The 20,833-nt window shown below is 39.0% G+C and overlaps 1 protein-coding gene across 4 annotated transcripts in view; it reads right to left on the bottom strand.

The window, feature by feature from the left end:
- Positions 1-20,833, bottom strand: part of ASH1L (ASH1 like histone lysine methyltransferase) — a 176,245-nt gene that overhangs the window by 83,803 nt on the left and 71,609 nt on the right. For all 4 annotated transcript variants that reach the window (XM_034667483.1, XM_034667485.1, XM_034667484.1 and 1 more), the window contains 2 exons: positions 14,141-14,242; positions 7,081-7,819 (listed from right to left, as the gene is read on the bottom strand). In XM_034667483.1, the coding sequence (XP_034523374.1) occupies positions 7,081-7,819; positions 14,141-14,242 (841 nt within the window). The remainder of the gene's footprint in view (positions 1-7,080; positions 7,820-14,140; positions 14,243-20,833) is intronic.

Raw genomic sequence — 20,833 nt, 5'->3', positions numbered from 1 at the left:
TTTCGGCATAGAAGATCATGGCATCTGTGAACAGGGCTAATTTTATTTTTTCCTGTACAACGTGGATGCCTTTTACTTCTTTTTCTTGCCTGACGGCTCTGGTTGGGAATTTCAATACTATGCTGAATTGAAGTGGCACAGGCGGGTATCTTCCCTTGTTCCTGGCATCAGGGGAAAAGCTCCCAACCCCTCACCACTGAGGTTGTCTGCTGTGGTGTTTTTGTGCATGGCCTTTATTATGTTGAGGTAGTTTCCTGATCACAGAGTGCTCAGAGTTTTTATCACAAACGTGTTAGAGTGTGTGAAATTATGTTTCTTCATTTATTGATATGATTGTGTGACTTTTCTTCTTTAGCCTTTTGATGTGGTGAATAACCTTAACTGACTTTTAATTGTTGAACAAGTCGTGCATTACTGGGATACATCATACTTGGTTATAGGATCTTTCTTTCTTTCTTTTTTTTTTTTTTTTTAAAGATTTTATTTATTTGACAGAGAGACAGCTAGTGAGAGAGGGAACACAAGCAGGGGGAGTGGAAGAAGAAGAAGCAGGCTCCCAGCGGAGAAGCGCGATGTGGGGCTCGATCCCAGAACGCTGGGATCACGCCCGGAGCCGAAGGCAGACAGACGCTTAACGACTGCACCACCCAGGCGCCCCAGGATCTATCTTTCTATCTGCCTATTCACTCATCTGTCTAGCCAATGAATTTATTATTTATCTTTTTACCTGTTCTTATGTAAATGATTAAATCATTTATTATTTATTTTTTACTGTTCTCCTTTCCAGGCAAATTCATTTCTACTTCTGTGCCTTATCTTACTTCTTTCTTTTGCAATCACAAATGTTTTCTGCGTTCCTGCTTATCACCTACATATATAAATTCTCCCAGTGCTGTGTCTCCCCATGTGCTGTCCACAGACCACACTCACCACAATTACCATGACAGCTTACAAGAAATGCAAACGCCTAATTTTAAACATTCTTATTAATGAAGTCTGGGATGGACAACTTCCTAACCTTGCTGGTATCTATATCCAACATCTGGCACTCACTCACTCAACTCTTTTTCTTAAAGATTAATTTATTTATTTGAGAGAGAGCATATGTGAGTGGGGGCAGGGGACAGAGGGAGAGAGAGAGAAGCAGACTCCTTGCTGAGCATGGAGCCTGACATGGGGCTTGATCTCACGATCCTGGGGTCATGACCTGAGCCAAAATCAAGAGCTGGACGCTTAACCAACTACACCACCTCTGTACACTTTCTTTACAAGAGTATCATCTCATTCTACTCAGGCTCTGACACCCTAGGCTGTGTTGATGCTCTCACCACTTTGTCCCATGGCCCAACTCCTCACTCCATTAGGTCTCTAACAGCAAACTCAGGGTCACCATGGTTTCCATTACCGATTTGGATACCTATGCCTAATGGCTTTAAAAATGAATATTTCAATGGGTGCCTGGGTGGCTCAGTAGGTTGAGCACCCAACTCTTGGTTTCAGTTCAGGTCATGATCTCAGGGTCATGAGATTGAGCTGGGCATTGAGTTTTGCACTCAGCAGGGAGTCTACTTGAGATTCTCAATCTCCTTCTCCCTGTGCCCCTCCCCCCGTGCACGTACTAAGTAAAAAAATATATATGGTTTTATGGGGGAGCCTGGGTGGCTCAGTCAGTTAAGTGCTGGACTCTTGATTTCTGCTCAGGTCATGATCTTAAGATCATGAGATCAAGTCCCCCATGAGGCTCTACAGTGGGCATGGAACCTGCTTACAATTCTCTCTCCCTCTGCACCTCCACCACCCACCTCCCTCCACTCACGTGCATGCTGTCTCTCTAAAAAAAAAAAAATAAAATAAAATAATAAGATAAAACATGGTTTTATGATATATTTATCTACACCAATATAATATTTTGTTCAATTTCCATGTTTTTCTTTTACTTTTTTGCTTTATAAAAATAGTACCAGCTAGTAAATCGTTTTTAGGGACTTGCTTTTTTTACTTAATACTATGTTTCTAAGACTCATTCATTATTATTACATATCAGCTGTAATTCATTATTTCTATTACCATATCACATATCATTGCATGAAAATGTATTTATTCCTTTTCACAGTAATCTTGGAAATTTCCATTTTCTATATGTTTTTTTTTTTTTAAAGATTTTATTTATTTATTCGACAGAGATAGAGACAGCCAGCGAGAAAGGGAACACAAGCAGGGGGAGTGGGAGAGGAAGAAGCAGGCTCATAGCAGAGGAGCCTGATGTGGGGCTCGATCCCATAACGCTGGGATCACGCCCTGAGCTGAAGGCAGACGCTTAACCGCTGTGCCACCCAGGCGCCCCTCCATTTTCTATATGTTATAATCAATCTCGCTCCTACCTTTCCAAAAAGTGTTTTCTGATGATTTTTGGGCAAGACGTTTTCCAGAGGGGAATTGCTAGATTATATAGGATTTATTTGTAATACTTTTTTTTTGTTGTTGTTATATATTCTGGATACCAAAACTATACACATTATATGTGTTATAAATTTCCCACTTTGTAGATCTTCATACATTTGTCATGATGTTTGATGAGTTCTCAGTTTTCTTATAATCCAGTATCTCAGTCTTTACCTATATGGCTACTGTTTTTGGTATCTTGTTTATGAAATCCTTCCTGACAACAAGGTTGTGAAATTTTTCTCCTTCCATCTATTAGCCTTTGAAAGTTTAAAGTTTTGCTTTTAACACTTATGGATTTAGTCAACCAGGAATTACTTTTTGTATATAAGATAAGACAGAATCCAGTTTCATTTCCATTACTATGTGACATCAACTTTTAGGGCACAGTTTATTAAATACTGTTTTCTCTCCCTATTGACATGCAGTGTTACCTCTGTCATATAGCAAGCTTGCATACACACATGGATTTGTTTCTCTTACCTACTCAGTTCCACACTAGCTTAATATACCATAGCCTGAAATTAAGTCTTGGGACAAAACTTTCACTTTACTCATTAATTCTATTCCTTGGAATATACCCTAAAGAAATTAGCACACATATCCATCAGGGGACATTAAAGAAATATTAAGAGCAACATTTTTGGGTAACAGCCTCAAAGTGGAAATAACCCAACAGTAAAATGGAAAAACTGTATTGTATACATACAATAGATTAGTACACAATAATGAAAAGAAGGTAAATACAGCAACACGTAACACAGATGGTTTAATATGTGTATATATATATGGTGAACAAAAAAGGTGAGACACAAAAGCATACGTCATGTATAATTCCGTCCAAATGAAGTTCGGTAAGGATAAACTAAACAATATTGTCAGGGTTACATACTTAAATAGTACTAAAAAGTTAAAGATGGCGTTACCTTAGAAGTCAGGAGACTGATTATGGTTAATGGTAAGGAAGCAGTTCGTGATTGGGAAGGCACATGGGATGCTAACTAGCAATGTTCTATATATTTACCCCTTCTATGTCTACATTGGTTGTTTAATTTGGGAAAATTTTTTTTAAATGATTTTTTATGTCTTTTTATTTTCTGTATGTGTATTCCCCCTCTTTTTTTTTTTTTTTTAAGATTTTATTTATTTATTTGACAGAGAGAGACAGCCAGTGAGAGAGGGAACACAAGCAGGGGGAGTGGGAGAGGGAGAAGCAAGCTTCCCGCTGAGCAGGGAGCCTGACGCGGGGCTCTATCCCAGAACCCTGGGATCATGACCTGAGCTGAAGGCAGATGCTTAATGACTGAGCCACCCAGGTGCCACCCCTTCCCTATTTCCCCTCATCATCTATAAAGAGTCTTTTTTTTTTTTTTCTTAAGTTTATTTATGTAAGTATCTCTACACCCAACGTGGGGCTGGAACTCATAACCCTGAGATCAAGAGTCACAAGCTTCACTGAATGAGCCGGACAGGCGCCCCTAAAGAGCTTTAGTAAGACTAGAATGATGCTTTTACTTCAAATGCAGTTGAATTTTCTTGTAAACTGTCTAGTCCTGCTGCTTTCTTTGCCACAAGATTTTATTTTATAAATAACTGCTTATAGTAGTCATTTTTTAATCTCTCATATATAGCTTATCTCCTTCTTAACTCATAATGTTCTTCACTGATCAACTTTACCAGCAGTGTGTATGTTTTACTAGTCTTCAAGGAACTAACTCTGGTCTTCGGTGATTCTATTATACCTTAGCTTTGTTTTGTTAATTTAATGTATATGTTTCCATCTCCTTCATTTGCCATTTTGGGGCATGTTCCCTTGCTTTTCTCATCTCTTATTTGGCCTATTGGTTCATGAATTTTCAGCATTAAAAAAATAATATAAGCCTTAAAGGCTATGAATCTCTCTCTAGGCAACTCGTTAGATACATCCCACAACTTTTAATATGTAGCATAGTGTTTATTCAGTTCTAAGTGTTTTTAATATTTTTATTATGATTTTATTTTTTATCTAGTTATTTAAATTTATTTTTTTTCCTTTTAGAACTAGGATTTGAACCCAGGTTCTTCTGAGTCTAGAGCCCACCTCATAATTATTATGTTACTCTTTTACAATCTGGTTTGTTAATCAACAAATAGTGTCCAAACTCTTCAACACGGCAAACAAGGCCCTCTGCGTGATCTGGTCCCCACATTCTTTCCTTTAGACTTATTCTCCAGGCTCCAGACCATACTAATTGGCTCTGTGTTTTGGCCACAAAAGCTTTCTTTCACTTCCTTAAACCTGCCAAGCCTTTTCATACTAAGCCCATAATATTTGTTCTAGCCCTGCCCCTTTAAATAACAGATTAAGTCTACTCTTCAGATTTTAATTTAGTAATTACTTCCACAGGGAACCTAGGTCAATTACCTCAACAATATATTCTTGTAACACTAAATAACTGTTCATACTGGAACTCAGACTATGCGATCCACGAGGATAGGGAATATATCTATACTTGCTTACCATTGTTACCTATCCTTAGAACATAGGATAAATACTTTTGCAATAAATACTTATTGAATAAGTAGATGAACAAACCCCTGCTATGTAACAAGTACTACAGTAGGTTCCAGTCAGAAAAAGGTGAAAAACTGTTGCTCTGGGAACTCCTTGTGTCATGTCCTTTCTTGATACATTCCCCTCTACTCCTGAGGGTAGAAATTGTATCTTTCTCTTCATAATTTCTTCAAATTCTAAAATGTAATTCCTGGGAAATTAAGTGTTTAATGTTGGTGACTATGATACTAGGATTTCCTGGAACAGAAAGGCTTTTCTGGAATAAAAGCTTTTCTCTGAAGCACATTTTTAAGGTGGCCCTTCCCCTAACGTGAACAGTCAAAATGTCATGAATTGTCACTTTCTCACTACGGTGAAGGCAGAAATCATTCTCTTTGCAGTACTTTTTTAAAAGATTATTTATTTATTTATTTGAGAGAGAGAGTGAACGAGTGAGGAGGAAGGGCAGAGGGAGAAGCAGGGGGCCCAACACGGGGCTCGATCCCAGGACCCTGAGACAATGGACCTGAGCCAAAGGCAGACGCTTAACCGACTAAGCCACCCAGGGGCCCCTCTTTTCAATATTTTAAAGCCTCAATGATTAAAATGGGAAAATACTGATACTAAAATAGTCTGATGGGAAGAAATAATAAAAATAGACCCTAAGACTCAAAGACATGTAAGAATTTAGTATATAATAAAGGTATCATTTCAAATAAGTAGGGAAAAATAAATTAATAAGTAGTGGTAAGACTACTACCATTTTAAAATTTTTTAGAAGATTAAATCTCTTTTTAAAATGAAATCTTGGGGCCCCTGGGTGGCACAGCAGTTAAGCGTCTGCCTTCGGCTCAGGGCGTGATCCTGGCGTTATGGGATCGAGCTCCACATCAGGCACCTCCGCTATGAGCCTGCTTCTTCCTCTCCCGCTCCCCCTGTTTGTGTTCCCTCTCTCGCTGGCTGTCTCTATCTCTGTCGAATAAATAAAAATAAAATCTTTAAAAAAAAAATGAAATCTCTAGGGGTGCCTGGGTGGCTCAGCCATTAAGCGTCTGCCTTCAGCTCAGGTCATGATCCCAGGGTCCTGGGAGGGAGCCCCGCATCGGGCTCCCTGCTTGACGGGAAGCCTGCTTCTCCCTCTCCCACTCCCCTTGCTTATGTTCCCTCTCTTGCTGTCTCTCTCTGTCAAATAAATAAAATCTTTAAAAAAAAAAAAAAAAAGAGGGGCGCCTGGGTGGCTCAGTCGTTAAGCGTCTGCCTTCAGCTCAGGGCGTGATCCCGGCGGTGGGATCGAGCCCCACATCAGGCTCCTCTGCTATGAGCCTGCTTCTTCCTCTCCCACTCCCCCTGCTTGTGTTCCCGCTCCCCCTGCTTGTGTTCCCTCTCTCCCTGGCTGTCTCTGTCAAATAAGTAAATAAATAAGTCTTTAAAAAAAAAAAAAGAGGCTTAAAATGTGTCTAACAGTTTTAATTTGTATTCCTCTAATTGTGAACAGGGGCTGCCATGTTATCTATGACTTAGCACGCTGTATTTAGTAAAGGAAAACTCATTTGCAAATGGTGCATATTGTATTAACTCATTTAAAACTACCAAACAAACCTTCAGGGAAAGAATCTGGTTGGATACATAACAAAAGGATTAAAAACTCTTTTTTGGGGAGTGATTTTTGGCTCTGTGCTCTACACCTTTTAGAAAAAAGTAAGAATATAACAAAGAAACTATGAAGAAAGTAAATCTAACATGCAGAAAAATGTATGTGATGATAGGATGAAAAGTTTGCAGCACAGAGAAGCAAGTGTAAGCCTAAAAATAATCGCAGGCACATAGCTATGTGCTGGGTAAAATATATAACCTCTCTGGGCCTTGATTTCCTCCTCTGCAAAGTCAGGGGTTCAGAATGGACTGTTACATCCCATGTGCTTTCTTAATTATTTGTAATTTTGGGCAGCCATAAATAAGAACACTTTTAAACAAAACAGAATAATATAGGTTTTACAAAATGAAAGGTTAGGAGGTTACCTGAAGAATTCGGCTGCATACGTATGTCATGTTTATAAAAAGCTATTTTTCTCTCCTCAAATAAAACGTCAAACAAGGATAATTACCTCTTAGTATGCTCTTGCTCTTCCTCTGGGAATGGCTTCTGCTTTTTCTTGGTCTGTTCTTCCAACAGCCAACTTTTCCTCTTCAGCCCTTTCTTATGTTCTGGACTCAGGTTTACGCTCTGCACAACAGCCTCAATGACATCCGTAACTGTGTCGGGACGGAGGGGCAGCGCTGTTCTTTCTTCGCCTTCATTCAAGTCGGGGCTGACAAACCGGGCAGCCTGGAATGCTTGCATTGACACCACAGCCTGGAGGGGGCATTTCCGAGGTCGCCCCGGTCTGCGTTTCACAAAGTTATTCCCTGTCCTGGCCTGTCTCTGGAGTTTTTTGGCTTTTAATATTTTATTGACATGGTCCAGGTTTTTCTTAGTGGCCAAGATTTTGTCATAATTGCACATTTTCCGAGCTTGGCGCTGCATGGCTTCCACAACACTTCTCTTGATATGGTGGGGTGAGCAGCTGCTCGGCAACTTCTCAGACAGGAGTGAGATGCTGCTACTGCAAGAGTCAGTGGGGGCTGTGGGCACCAGGAGGCTGTCTGGTTTTCCCAGGGCTCGCTCCTTGCTGTGGCTGTGGCCTGGACTGGAGGAAGGTGGCCCTGTGGCAGATGCAATCACAGCATCTATATTCTTCTCCAGGGGCTCATGGTCCTCATGTTGGACCATCCGCTGCAGCAGACTATCCACAGAGTCATCCCCAGAAGCAAGCAATCTTGGACTTCGAGAGGGAACTCCGTTTACTAAATAAGATGACAAATCACACATAGATACAAACTGAACACAGCTGGTCATTTAAGTAACTTTTTAGACAGAAGAAAAGGAATACTGCTCCATTTTTCTAAACAGGATTAAACATCCTAACACCATATGCATTTGTCTCTTCCAAGCAAGTTGATGGTTTATTTTCCTGAATAAGGCATATTACAGTAATCATAATAAATTCAAAATTGGCCTGTTTCTATAACAATATGTGAGTTAAAAAGCAACAACAACAATTCTCACTCTCTGAGATGAGGAGCGGAAAGAAATAGTTTATTTCTTCAAAACAGTTCATTTAAGTTTAGAGACTTGCCAGTTAAATGCTGGTGATAGTTCTAGTTCAGTCCTTTTTCTGACAATGCTGCAAGTACAAAGGATGTTAAGTGAAACTTCTTGGGAAAAAAGTTTTAAAACTAGAATACTAAACATATGAATAAACTAGTTTAGAAAGAATACATGTTGATGGTAAGACTGGAAAATAAGTAGTCTTTGATGAACCTTGTTATCTTAGTGGCCCAATGACTTGGGGATCTTTGTTTCTTCAAATACCACTCTGCACTTTTTTATGACGACACATAATGTGGGAAATGCTCACCTTCCTCTGGCAAGCCATGTTAGTTCTACAATATTTGTAAACATCAGATTGTAACAGGGCCGTTTCCCAAGATGCCTAATTGTTTACTACTAATGAACACAGGTCGTACTTTTCCAAAGCTGATCGATGGATTTCCTACCTATGTGAGTCTAAAATGTGATACTATTCTAGGTACTCCTTTACAAGCCCCACTGTAGATTCAATCTCATCAGAACACACTGGAATTTTTCTCAAATTACCAATAATTCCCTTCAGATAATATCCAGTAGTCTTGCTTAAATTCAGTATTTTTCAAATTTCAAATTCTCAGCGCTATTAAATATCACTACTTAAAATCTGGCCTCCACTGTTTCTCTGATAATACAGTTTGGTTATCTTCCAATTACTTGCAGCTGTATCAGATTTAACTGCAGAGGTCCCGAATCCCCAGTACTGTGTCTTTACCTTTCATACTTACTTCCCCACTGGCAACATGTTTATTATCAGAGTTTCAATGATCAGAACACATGTACTAATCTTCAATTTTATCTGAAGATGACCACAATGAGAACTGCCTCTTTCCTATACGTGGCTTGGGCCTGCGAGCATTTCTCTCTCTCTCTGATACAAGTGCTTTCCTTGTTGAACTCTCCACCCTCTTTGGCAATTCATTCAACTACCACCTATATTCTAATGATGCCCAAGTCTGTATTTTCTGAACAAAACTTTTTTCTACTTCTCTACTTTTGCATGTTTCACAGATTTCTCAAATTCGCATTCACAACTTAAGTCATTACCTCCTCCTTCAACCTTGCTCCCCCAGACTACCAACCTCAGTGAATGATACCGTAAAGCCGACTCTTCAACGTTACATATACAGAACACCAATCACGACAGGAATTTTGTCAGCCAAGCTCAGGCCACATCATCTATTATTTCTCCTCTACTCTCCCCACAAACCATAAAATGTGGTTTTATGTTAGTCTGGTCTCTTGAACCTCTCCACTTTCCTTCACACTACCACAGCCACTTGCTACTAAGCTAACCTTGTCTCCCTGCCCTAAAGCAACAGCCTAACTGCTTGTAGAGCTATTACAATCTGTACACGTCTTTTTTCTCCCATCAAATGGTAGCATCTAATCCCCTACCTCTTGAATATGAGCTGCCCTTAGTGAGTTGCTTCTAGCAAAGAGAATTCCACAGAAGTAAGAACATGGTGATTTTCACGTTTGGGGTAAAAAAGCCAGGACACATTCTACCTGGGTCTCTCTGAGAACATGTGCCCTTGAACCCAGCTTCCACACTGTAAGTCAGTCTAGGCAGTCTACTGCCATGTTTCCCAGTAGATCCTGCTAAGGTCACAGACAATAGTTTCATAACAATGACTGCCGCCATCAGTAAATTTTTATGTATTATCCCTTTTAGTGTATTTATCCCTTTGGATTTATTTCAAAACAGAGCATTAGTTCAAGGATGGGCCATAAGATGTCTCGTACAAAATTGTATTTGTTCAGTTGTTTACATATCTCAATTACTAAACAGATGGCCTCTGTACAAATTTCATTTCTTTGTCTGTAACTAGAAGGTTAGGACATAGTTCTGATTGAGTGATTTGCCTTTTGAATGCAAAATAAAGGTTGTCACTCTTGTGCTACCGAAGGAAATGAGAATGCTAGGTCAACCAAGATTGAGGATATACTGATCAAAAACACTTAGGTTTATACTGAACAGAAATTAAATTTGCATTTGGCTCTGGAAGGAACCCAGGGCACTCCCACTCGACAACATATTTTCATTAATTTTTCTCTGGGTCCCACAGGCAATATAAATCTGCAGGTCCCAAGTCAGGCTCCCTGCTCAGTGGGGAGCCTGCTTCTCCCTCTGTAGCCCCCCCCCCCCCGCTGTGCTCTCTCTCACTCTCTGTCAAATAAATAAAATCTTTAAAAAAAATCTGCATGTGACACAGGAGGTGAGAATGAGCTTGTGGAGAGGAGCTCCTTTTCCTGTTCTCCCAAAGCCAAACTGAAACAAGGAATCGCTGCCTTCTGCGACGGGTTTGTTTCCACTTGCTCTTACCCTGGTAAATGTCACCTTTAGGGAGTGCCAGATTTATGCAGGGAAGTCTGCTATGAATTTCTGTGCTGCTCAGGCTCTAGGCCACCAGGAAAGAGGCCGATGTTAAGCGGTTCTAATACTCCTAAGTCCTGCTGAATCAAACTTTCTGAAAACTTCTGGTTTCCTATTTATTTATTTCAAAGTTCAGCTATGTTTTAAGAAATGTTTTCCAAATTTTATCAAGTATTTTTAGTTTTAGGTACCAAGAAGTTTATTTGTCTGCTCAGTACATCTAATCTACCTCATTGCTGGAAATAAAGAGCTCAAATTTACACCAAGGCCATCTGAATTCTAGCAGTCCCTTTCCAAGCAGCCAAAATGCTCTAAGTCTCCACCTGCAAACTGGTGTTATAAAAATCATTTTCCCAATTATTAACACTTTCTGTCCAAATCTTTCCTGACCTCTTTGTGACATCTGCCATTAAGAGGCTTCTATTACATGTACTCTTTGCTTTTTCTATATAAAAAAAAATCTATTTAAAACTTTTATGTCATCACTGACATCTTTTCTTCCACTTCCCTCCAATGCGAATGTTTCTTAAATCTGCATTCCTGCCGTCCTCTCCAGGTTAGCTCAGATTAAAGTTAGCTCCGGGTTTCCAGATTAAAGTTTCTATTACATACTGCTCAGTCTGCATCTCCACCAGAGATCCCGCTCAACCTACAGGCCACTATTTCCAAATGGCTAACTAACATCTCCACCTCAACAGCCCAAACGCTGTTCCAACTGAACATATCCAAACCTGAAGCCATTATCTACGCATTTCTTGTCACATTCCATTCTCCACACTGCAATGCTGTAGAGTTTTTCCAAAATGTGTATGTGGTAGACTGTGCTATTATCATAAGTATTTGCTGCCCTGCCTTCTGTAACATTACGTTCCCCACACTTCCTCAACAGAAGGCTTACCCACGTGATTTGCTCTAGCACTGAAATGTGGGCAGAAACTAGAAGAGGTGGTCAGTGCTTCACTATGCCCCTCACCCTCTCTCATAAGACCAGCAACACTGCCAATAGAGGCTCTGTTGGACAGGGTCCGAGAAGGAAGACAACACACAGCAGACCCACAATGGTCACAGGGCACAAACAAAAGGAAGACTTGTTGTCTCAAGCCACTGAAATTCTAGGCCTTTTTTAGCTCTCCAAAATCTATCCTATTCTGAATTATAGAGTCTATCAAATAATTTTTATCTTCCCTGTTCAAAATCCTTCAGTGGTTCCCAACGGCGTCTACAATAAAGTCTCAACGCCTCCAAATGAAACAAACAAACAAACAACAAAAAAGCCTACGCCATACGGGGTCCAGTCTGTAACTACTTATACAGCCTCACTCTACCACAATCACGTAATATCCCTCACACACTAGTAACATCAAACAATGTGCTGCTCTCCAAAAATAGCATTCTCTTTTATGGTTCTATGCCTTTCTTTGTGCTAAACACATTCTTACTCTACTCTGCCCCACGTGTTTACACAAATGACAGAAGTATATTTGTCACATCTTTAGGGATGTCTTCTTTAGTCACCCACATGTTAAGTGCTGGAGTTCCTCTGTGTGTCACAATATTCGGTACACTGGTCCATTACAGAATTTAACACACCTTTTACTGGTGGCTATGTCCGAATTCTTGAGGGCAGGGGCCTCATCTTATTCATGTTTGTATCTCCAGTGCTCAGTATCACAGTTACTCTCAATAAATATTTATTTAAATGAATAAAACGGTCTTATGGTAAGAGTAACTTTATGGATCTAGGTGTAATTTCTTTTGTTTACTAAAGTAAACTATTTTGGTGATTTTCTTTCTGGCTATCTCCTTGAAATCTCATTCTTTCTTTTCCGGGATTGGCAAATTTTTTCTGTAAAAATCTCAATGGTAGATATTTTAGGCTTTCGAGGATACATATGTCTCACATATACTTTTTTCCCTTTCTCCTTTATCTTTTTAAGCAATCCTTTAAAAATATAAAAACAGGGGCACCTGGGTGGCTCAGTCAGTTAAGTGTCCAACTCTTGGTTTCAGTTCAGATCATGATGTCAGGGTTATGGAACCTAGCCCCATATTAGGCTGTGCACTCAGTGGGGAGTCTGCTTGAGATTCTCTCCCTTTCCTTCTCCCTTCTTCTCTAGCCTCCTCCTCTCTCCCAGCTAGTGCTCTCTCTCTCTCTCTGTCTCTAAATAAATAAAATCTTAAAAAAAAAGAAAAAGAAAAAAGTAAGAATTATTTTTAGCTGAAGGCTGCACTAAAAGAAACCTTGGATCACATCTGGTCCATAGGCTGCAGTTCGCTAAACCCTGGTTTAGGTCAACACCATCAAAGTAGTCACTCGTTGTTTAAGAATCTCTCTGAAGCAGTATGAAAACAGAGCATCGGAGAGACAGAACTCTCACTGCTGCTCGAGTTCAACTGTACCTCTGGCAAGATGGGGCTACTAAAGCTTCAAATATGTTGAAGTTCATCATCATCGATTCAACAAGCATGACACGGGTACAGTTTGACAGGGTGGCCTTGAAATGATGAAGGAATTAGATTTTCTGACCGTAAGTCACAAGTGATCTACCAATCAAAAAACATGACAGAAAGCCAAGAAACGGTATGTCACTTCCTTGCATAAAATTTTCAATGGTTCCTGAGCGTTATTAATAAGGTTCCCAACCTGCCTTTCCAGCCTCACCTTCAGTCCCTTTACCCTAACCACACTGACTCTTTTATTTAATTTCTTAAACGCACTATTCTCCCCTTTACATATGTTACTCCCACTGCCCAGAATGATCCTACCACTGCCCATCTCTCCTGATGACACTGACAGATTGAAAAGGACTTCCTCCTCTGAAATCCTCAGATAGAGGGCATATCTATATATATAGACACACACACACACACATATATCTTTATATATAAGACATATAAGATATATGTATATATATCTGTAATATATATATATATTACTCTCTAGTTTTTTTTTGTAAACACACAATCAGTAAAAAGGAAAAACTGAGAGTGCAATCTAAATCTGTGTATGAACACCATAAATATGACATACTGTATTAAGAGATTATACATATTTAAAATATATAAACATTACCCATTTTAAAAGTTGAGATTAGAAATAAATATTAATAGAGATTCTTCTTAAAACCTCATAAACTATTTTGCATATCTCAGAGATTTGTGAATGCTACTTTGGAAACTACTGCTTTACTAATAAGCCAATTTTATATATATAGCCAAGTCTTTATTAAATAGTTCCAGTCCACACTGCCCTATAACACCACATACTCCTTTACCTCTTAAAATCTCTATTTTTGTGTCTGCCTACTCTTGTACCTAATCATTTTGAATTATTCCCTCTGGACCACATCAAAACCAGTACACCTCCGGGAGTAAGCCTACCTGGATTTCAGGAGCATAAAAGGGAGGACTAGGACACTGTTTCAGTGTACATTTCTGCTCATTCACACATCCCACGACTGCTTGTTTTTTTCTACAGTATCATATGCGTAAATACAAATTATTTTATGTTGTAAAAGTTTATAGTATCATAATCTAAGTCTGTTCACAAGTAACAGATGGAAAATTCTAGTTAAGGTCTGGTACAACAAATAGTACTTGCCTGTTGATGAAGTACTCTCAGATGATGACCTCTTCCGGGTAGGGCTACAGTTTGTGCTCTCTGATGGTCGCTGGGAAGACTTCTCTGAGGCTGGCTGGGAACCTGGAGAGAGAGGAAAAGACAGAAATCATAGGAAAATTCAAGTCTAAAAATAAAGTCAAACCATTCTGTGTCAGAACTGTAGCATTTTAGTTGTTGCCAGTGCCATTCCCTGAAATAATACAACTTTTAAACTGACAGTAAGGAGACAATAATCAGAGGACAAACCATACTAATGCGCTGCCGACAGAATCTCACAGGCCTCATATACAGGAATTTCTCCTGTGACGTTAACAGAGGGAAAACTAGTTTTAGAGGAAGAATGAACAAAATACACCATTTAATTTTTATGTATCACTGCTATGAAACATATTACGACATTTATTGATAAAGGTCACTAGCAATATTTTAATCACATCTGTTCCCCATTATCAGTTCAAATCCATCATATGAATCGACAAAATTTATAATGCAATTAATTAGGAATGACTAATGTGAGAAAGCAGGTCCTCCCTGAGCATTTCATTTGATAGAATCAGAGGTGTCAGAGGTGATAATCAGAGTCAGACCTTAAATCCATACATCCTATCTACTCTACAGAAGTCACTTTCCTAGTCTGTGTGTTTCCTCTACAGCATATTCGGGAAGAACTTGGGGACTAATTTATCCATGGAATAGAACAAACCTACTTGAAAGCTGTACACGTAAGATTCCTTGGTTATATACATAAAAGCTCATAAAGACAAAGAAACAATTCCCTTTCAAAAAGTCACATACTTTTTGCCAAAACCTGAAATCAATGCAGCGTAATTTAACACATTTCTTACTCAAGAGAAAAGTATGTTGTTCAGGAAAGATTATTTTTCTGGGTAAAATATACTTGGTTCTGATACTGGAGTCCTTATAACCAAAAAAGCCAGCTGTTGAGAAAACATAATGAATGTCCATCTCATGTTTGTCAAAAAACCAGCGGTACTGTGAAATGTTCATTCTAAACTAGAAAAGAAATTACAGATAGAAAGCCTTATATATATCTAGAAGCACAAAAGGTACAAGAAATCAAATACTGGAAGATGCGATTTTAAGGATCCCCCTCTAAATAAGAGTTAAGTCCTCAATGAAGATGTGACGAAGTGAATCCAGAGCAAGCTGAGGACAGAAGGACTGAATGGAGCTTCGCTTCTCGTGTTCTCCTTTCTTTGAGAGAAATAATAAACCCCGAGCTCTGTTTTATTTATGTAGTATCTTAAATCAAATCACTGTAAATCCTTTTACCAGGCTCTTCTGGCATTGCCCAGGTGAGATACAGGACCATGTGTTGCCACTCAAGAGTAACAAGTTAGATTTCTGGGAAACTGGTACTGTGACAGCACACCCCATTTCTCAAACACAGTGACGAGTAATGCGAGGGCTCATCAAGAAGTAAGACTGTTTACTGTTGAATCTTAAAAATAAATACAAAGGGATTTTAAAAACCAACAGTACAATAAATCCCCTAGACTGTGGTTCAGGTAAGATTTCCATTAAAGAGCTAAATACCACAATAAAAATATCTAAAAGGTAAAAGCTTAGGCATCAGTAAAGACATAACTTTATAAGTATTAACACTGAAAAAGTCACACACTGTACTGGTAAATATCTCCTGCTCAGACACACAGCCAAGACAGAAGACAACCATGGCCAAGAAGCTTGAGTCATCAGTGAACTCTCCATCACTATTCTCCTGATGCATGGGCAAGCAATCTTAGATTACGAGGGAAAGGAGGGGTTGGAGAGTACTTTTTATAGTCTTCTCTCTCAGTCATAAACTAACATTTACTGAGGACACTTTATACGCTTCGTCCTATGCTAGACACCGTGGAGGTGGGGGAGAGATATAAAAACAGCATACAAGTCTCTGCCCTCAAGGAGCTGATCTAGGGTCCTGAATGTCATCATGTACGACATTTCAGATGGCATTTGTGCCATCTATTCTTGAGCTCCGTCTTCAGTTTCTAGGCTATTTGGTAATGCTTCCCAAATTTCTTGATCATCTTCAAGAAAGTCTTGATGAAGGCTGCAACTGTACCTTTGATCATCAGGATATCCTGAGAGTCACCCTGCCTGGCCTCACCCACCTCAGGGTAAAAGAGGGGACGGGTACTTTCTTCAAAGCTCCTTCTTTTGGTGGCATCTGGAGCTGCGGAGGAGGCAGTGGGAGGTGGAACGGGGGTCAGATCCCCGGAGATCGCTATTGGCAGCACTGTACAGCAATTCCTGAGAAACTGAAACAATTGAGAGAGACATGGCTTAGCTCACTCAGCTTCTGAGCCACTTTTCATTTCCTGAAAGTAATGGAGGCCAGCAGCCTATTCTTAGGATTTAACAGGAGATGGGAATAAAACTTCATTCAGGATGGTTTTCATTTTTCATTTTAAAAGTCTGTTTGAATCCCCTTTTCATACAAAGCAGAGACGTTCTTAACAATATTCCATATTTAAGGGGAATAAGGATGTATCCCTGAGGTATAGATCTCTAGAGTTCGGTAATCATCAGATCTAGATCCTTATTTCATTTAAAAACATTGCTTATAGGACAGTAAGATGATGAGAATACCCGAAAAAAAATGACCTAATGATGTAAAGCAACCAAGATTAAGACTGGAAAATGATGATCAAAACTTAGCACAAGGTAGCAACTTGTTAAACATGCTCAAACTGGCCTAACAGCAGAAATCATAATGAAATCTGCAAACATTATCTCCGACACTGCCAAAAATGTACTGTGCAGCTGGGTGGCTGGGGAAGAGCAAAGTAACACCCAGAGAGAACGAGCATGTCCATTTCAAGAGACCAACATACCCATATTTCAAAACCTAAAACTGAGTGCAGCGCAGAGCTGTGTGTGGCGGAGCAGTGGGGGCAAGGTGCCCTGAGTTTGTCCTGACTCTGCTACAAATTAAATTTTAAGATCTAGGCAGGTAAACACACTAGAATGTTGTTCTGATAAAGCACTCCAACTCACATGGCTAATGTGAATTCCAAAGTGAAGTAATGTAAAAAATTAAAAGGGTTTTTATAAATGTCATACTGTTATACATAAATTGGCTCCTTAGGTTTATCGTAAATTTTTAGACCCTAATTACTTAGTAACGTCACTGACATATAGTGTATATGTGTAGGCAACTATCTGATATTAAAATAACAAAGAAGGGCAGGGACTTATGCCCAGTTAGGAAATGGAACTAATGTAGACTATGAAGCATCATTCTTCAATGTGAAGAAGAGCCAGCAAAAGAAGTACGTCTGACAGGGAAGCAGGAGTAAGAAGGGACCTCCAAGGCTCATAGGCACCCATAAGGCTGTAAAAACCTCCTCTGAAGTGAATCTTGAATCCACTGACTCTTCAGCACAGCTTCTCCAGGGCTAGGGTTATACTCTGGATTACATCCATAAAACCCAATGTGCCCACGTGAGGCACGAGAACTTGTCCAACTCCGTTCGGGAGGAGAGCGGCTGTCTGCTTCCCCTGCTCGCTCCTCACATCTCCGACAACACGGCAGGCTCCTTAGGGTGGCGACTGCTCTGCCACGTGACACAAGTTTGTTCACATCTCATCAGGGGTCACTTCAGATCTGCCTGGGGGGAGGCATGTGAAGCTTCTCCACTCCTTGTAGGACAAGAGATCTGTATGGATTCCAGTTCACGAAACTCTGGTACTCCATCAAAGAATACACACGGCGAATACTTACAATTTCACTTATCAGAGAGTTCCCATCATTTCTCATTTCAATACAGTATAAAGCCAAATAATTAAATACTTCAGAAGTAAACAGAATATAAATGGGATCCTTCAATTCACAAAACTATCGGGTAGAAACACTACTGAGTGTCTCATTACTCAGGTATCTAGCAGCTTCAGAAATATGTTTAGAAATGCCACACACATAAATGAAGTAGAAATTATAGACAAATCACAAAAGAATTACCCAAATAAAACTGCACTTCAACATAAATGTAAGTTGATTACTACACCTACATTCTTTTTCTTCAATTGGAAAAACAGAGGTCTTCATATAAAACAGAAGGCAGACTGTCAGTAAGGAGGGAAACTGAAAAGGGAGAATATCATAAATTGGGAAAATAATGAGGGAAACTAAGAACTGAATACACTCAGACATGTGAGGGAGCCTTGGAAGTAGTTTTGACTACATGGTCTCTGGGTTTTACCTGGCCACTATTCAATGAGCTTTTGAACATAAGACAGGTTTTGGAGAAACATCTTTGCCAAATTAGACAAAAAGGGGGAAAGATGGTACTTACAGCAAAACCCTAAGATGAAATCATGGATAACAATGACAGAAAGTTGAGAAAACAAAAAAAAGAACATAACTGATTTTAAGGGACAAGAATCTGGAAATCTTTCCATTATACACAAAAATGGGTAGAAACCAAGAAGCTGTTCTGAAGCTCATTTGTCACAAGAGATCTTGCTTGATGTCTACACACGAAGGACTGAAACCAGTCTAAGATAAAAAATACTACATTTACAGATGCTTGGGTGTGAAGACAGAGTCAAATGGGCAGAGATATCAGCCTAAAAAGAAAATTCCCATTGATAATAGTTGGGGGGGTGAGGAGTGGAAGGCATCTCAAAGAAAAAACTGGAATAATAATTCAACCTAACTATTTCATTGAAGCCTGGAGTATCCTAGGCTAAAAATGAAGAATTTCCAAATGTAAATTAACAAAAGAACACAGTGAATGAAACCAACAGCTGGTTGAATAAAACATGTATTTCTTTAGTGTAAATCCACTATGAAAATTTTCATAACTTATAGTTATGAATTCTGGTCATGCCTTCTTGGGAGCTCAGCACTAAAGACCCAAGAAACCAGGGAAAGGTTTGGGTAAGCAGATTGTTTGTTTCTTTCCTTCTTTCTTTAAAAAGATTTTATTTTTAAGTAATCTCTACCATCTAACGTGGGGCTGGAACTCAGGACTCTTGAGATCAAGAGTCCCATACTCCTCCGACTGAGCCAGCCAGGCACCCGTGCCTGATGTGTCTAATGCTGGAAATATCTTTGAGTAAACTATGGAAGAACAGATTAAGTGTACCAGATTTGGAAGGGATACGATGCTGAAGCCAGTTTATAGATGATATACATTTATTTCAAAATCACGTATTTAAAACTAATTTCTAACATTTAAAGCATTCCCATCCACCAAAACTAATGCATATTAAAAATTTTTAATTTTAAGAAAGAAGCTTATATTATCATTTACATGCTATTGGCAGTGTTTGTTGATCAGAGAATGAGTCAAAACTGGTTATAATACAAATGAATACCATAGTAAAAGAATCTGAACATAAAATACCAAACTATTAGGAAGTTTCTGATCAGGTTTTTTTGTTTCCAGATTCAAATTCTGAATCCTTACTATGGTTCACAGCTCAGGAGCCCTGGAAGTTTCTCTTGAATGAGCTGAGCACTGAGATAAAAGCTCGGTCCATGATAAAAACAGCTGTTTCCAATTGTGGGAAATACATTTACTGAGAGCAATACATTTCATCTGACTCACCAATTAAATGCACTACAAGAGAGAATGATTCAGAGCCTATGCTGGTGATTTTTAAGCTAAAAAGTCTGTTTTTTCCCCTCTAATTAGGCTATTTCTCATAATGCCCAAATCAGATCATTCACTGAAATGGAATTGCTCTGGAAATCCCCAAAACTGCACAAACCACCACAATCAATTCTGACCTCATCTCCACATGTTCACACTTCACTTTCGGGTATATCTTTATACATCATGCTAGTGAAACTGTCATGAATCAGAAAATTCTGATCAATGCACAGTCTTCAGTTAAAAAGAAAAAGCACAGTATACTTCACTTCAACTATTATGCTGTTACAGTGAATACACTTTTTTCCAAACAAAAAGAAAACTTAGCTCTAATTTATTCTTTGGGGGCAAAATGATTACCAAAACCTATTATATCTATACCTAAAATAGACATAAAATATATAATAAATAAATAAATAAATAATATGTATCTTTATACATTCCATAATTTGTAAGCTATAAATGGGAAATACCCCATGCTACCACTCTCCCCATTTTTGAAATCAGGTTACACGTTCTGACATGTACAGCCAGCCATGAGTTGAAAATCCTGAAAAACAGGGATGGAATATATGATTCTCCAGGTCAGAAACTATTTTCCGTTAGACCTATCTGATGTCTACCTAATTTAAATACATACTTAATTAACTTGAATTACTTACGAGGACTGGATGAAGCCAGAAAGCCTGATCAGGCTTACATGTGAAATCACTACAATTTCATGTGCATCAGGCGGGTCTCAGCCCATTAGCCTGTAACAGTTACTACAGAAGAGCACATTCAGTTAAAATAAGCTAACCACCACATAAACATCATTTATGAAATAATTAGACCCGTTACCCTTTTTAAAGCTTTATGCAATTTAATTGGTTTAGTCCAAATCTGCTCAATTGTCAGTTTGCCCATCTATGAAACAAGAGAAAGTTAGCCACCTTGCTCCAGACTACCTAGAAGGACTATCCTTTCTGCCTGTGCTCCTAATTCATTTATTTTCCTCATATTCACATCAATATAATTAATCAGATATGCCTGTTTTATGCCAACGAAC

This window comes from Ailuropoda melanoleuca, chromosome 8 (assembly GCF_002007445.2).
Source record: "Ailuropoda melanoleuca isolate Jingjing chromosome 8, ASM200744v2, whole genome shotgun sequence".
Taxonomy (NCBI): Eukaryota; Metazoa; Chordata; class Mammalia; order Carnivora; family Ursidae; genus Ailuropoda; species Ailuropoda melanoleuca.
The sequence above is the reverse complement of the archived record's forward strand: the minus strand, read 5'-3'. Positions and strand labels throughout refer to the sequence as shown.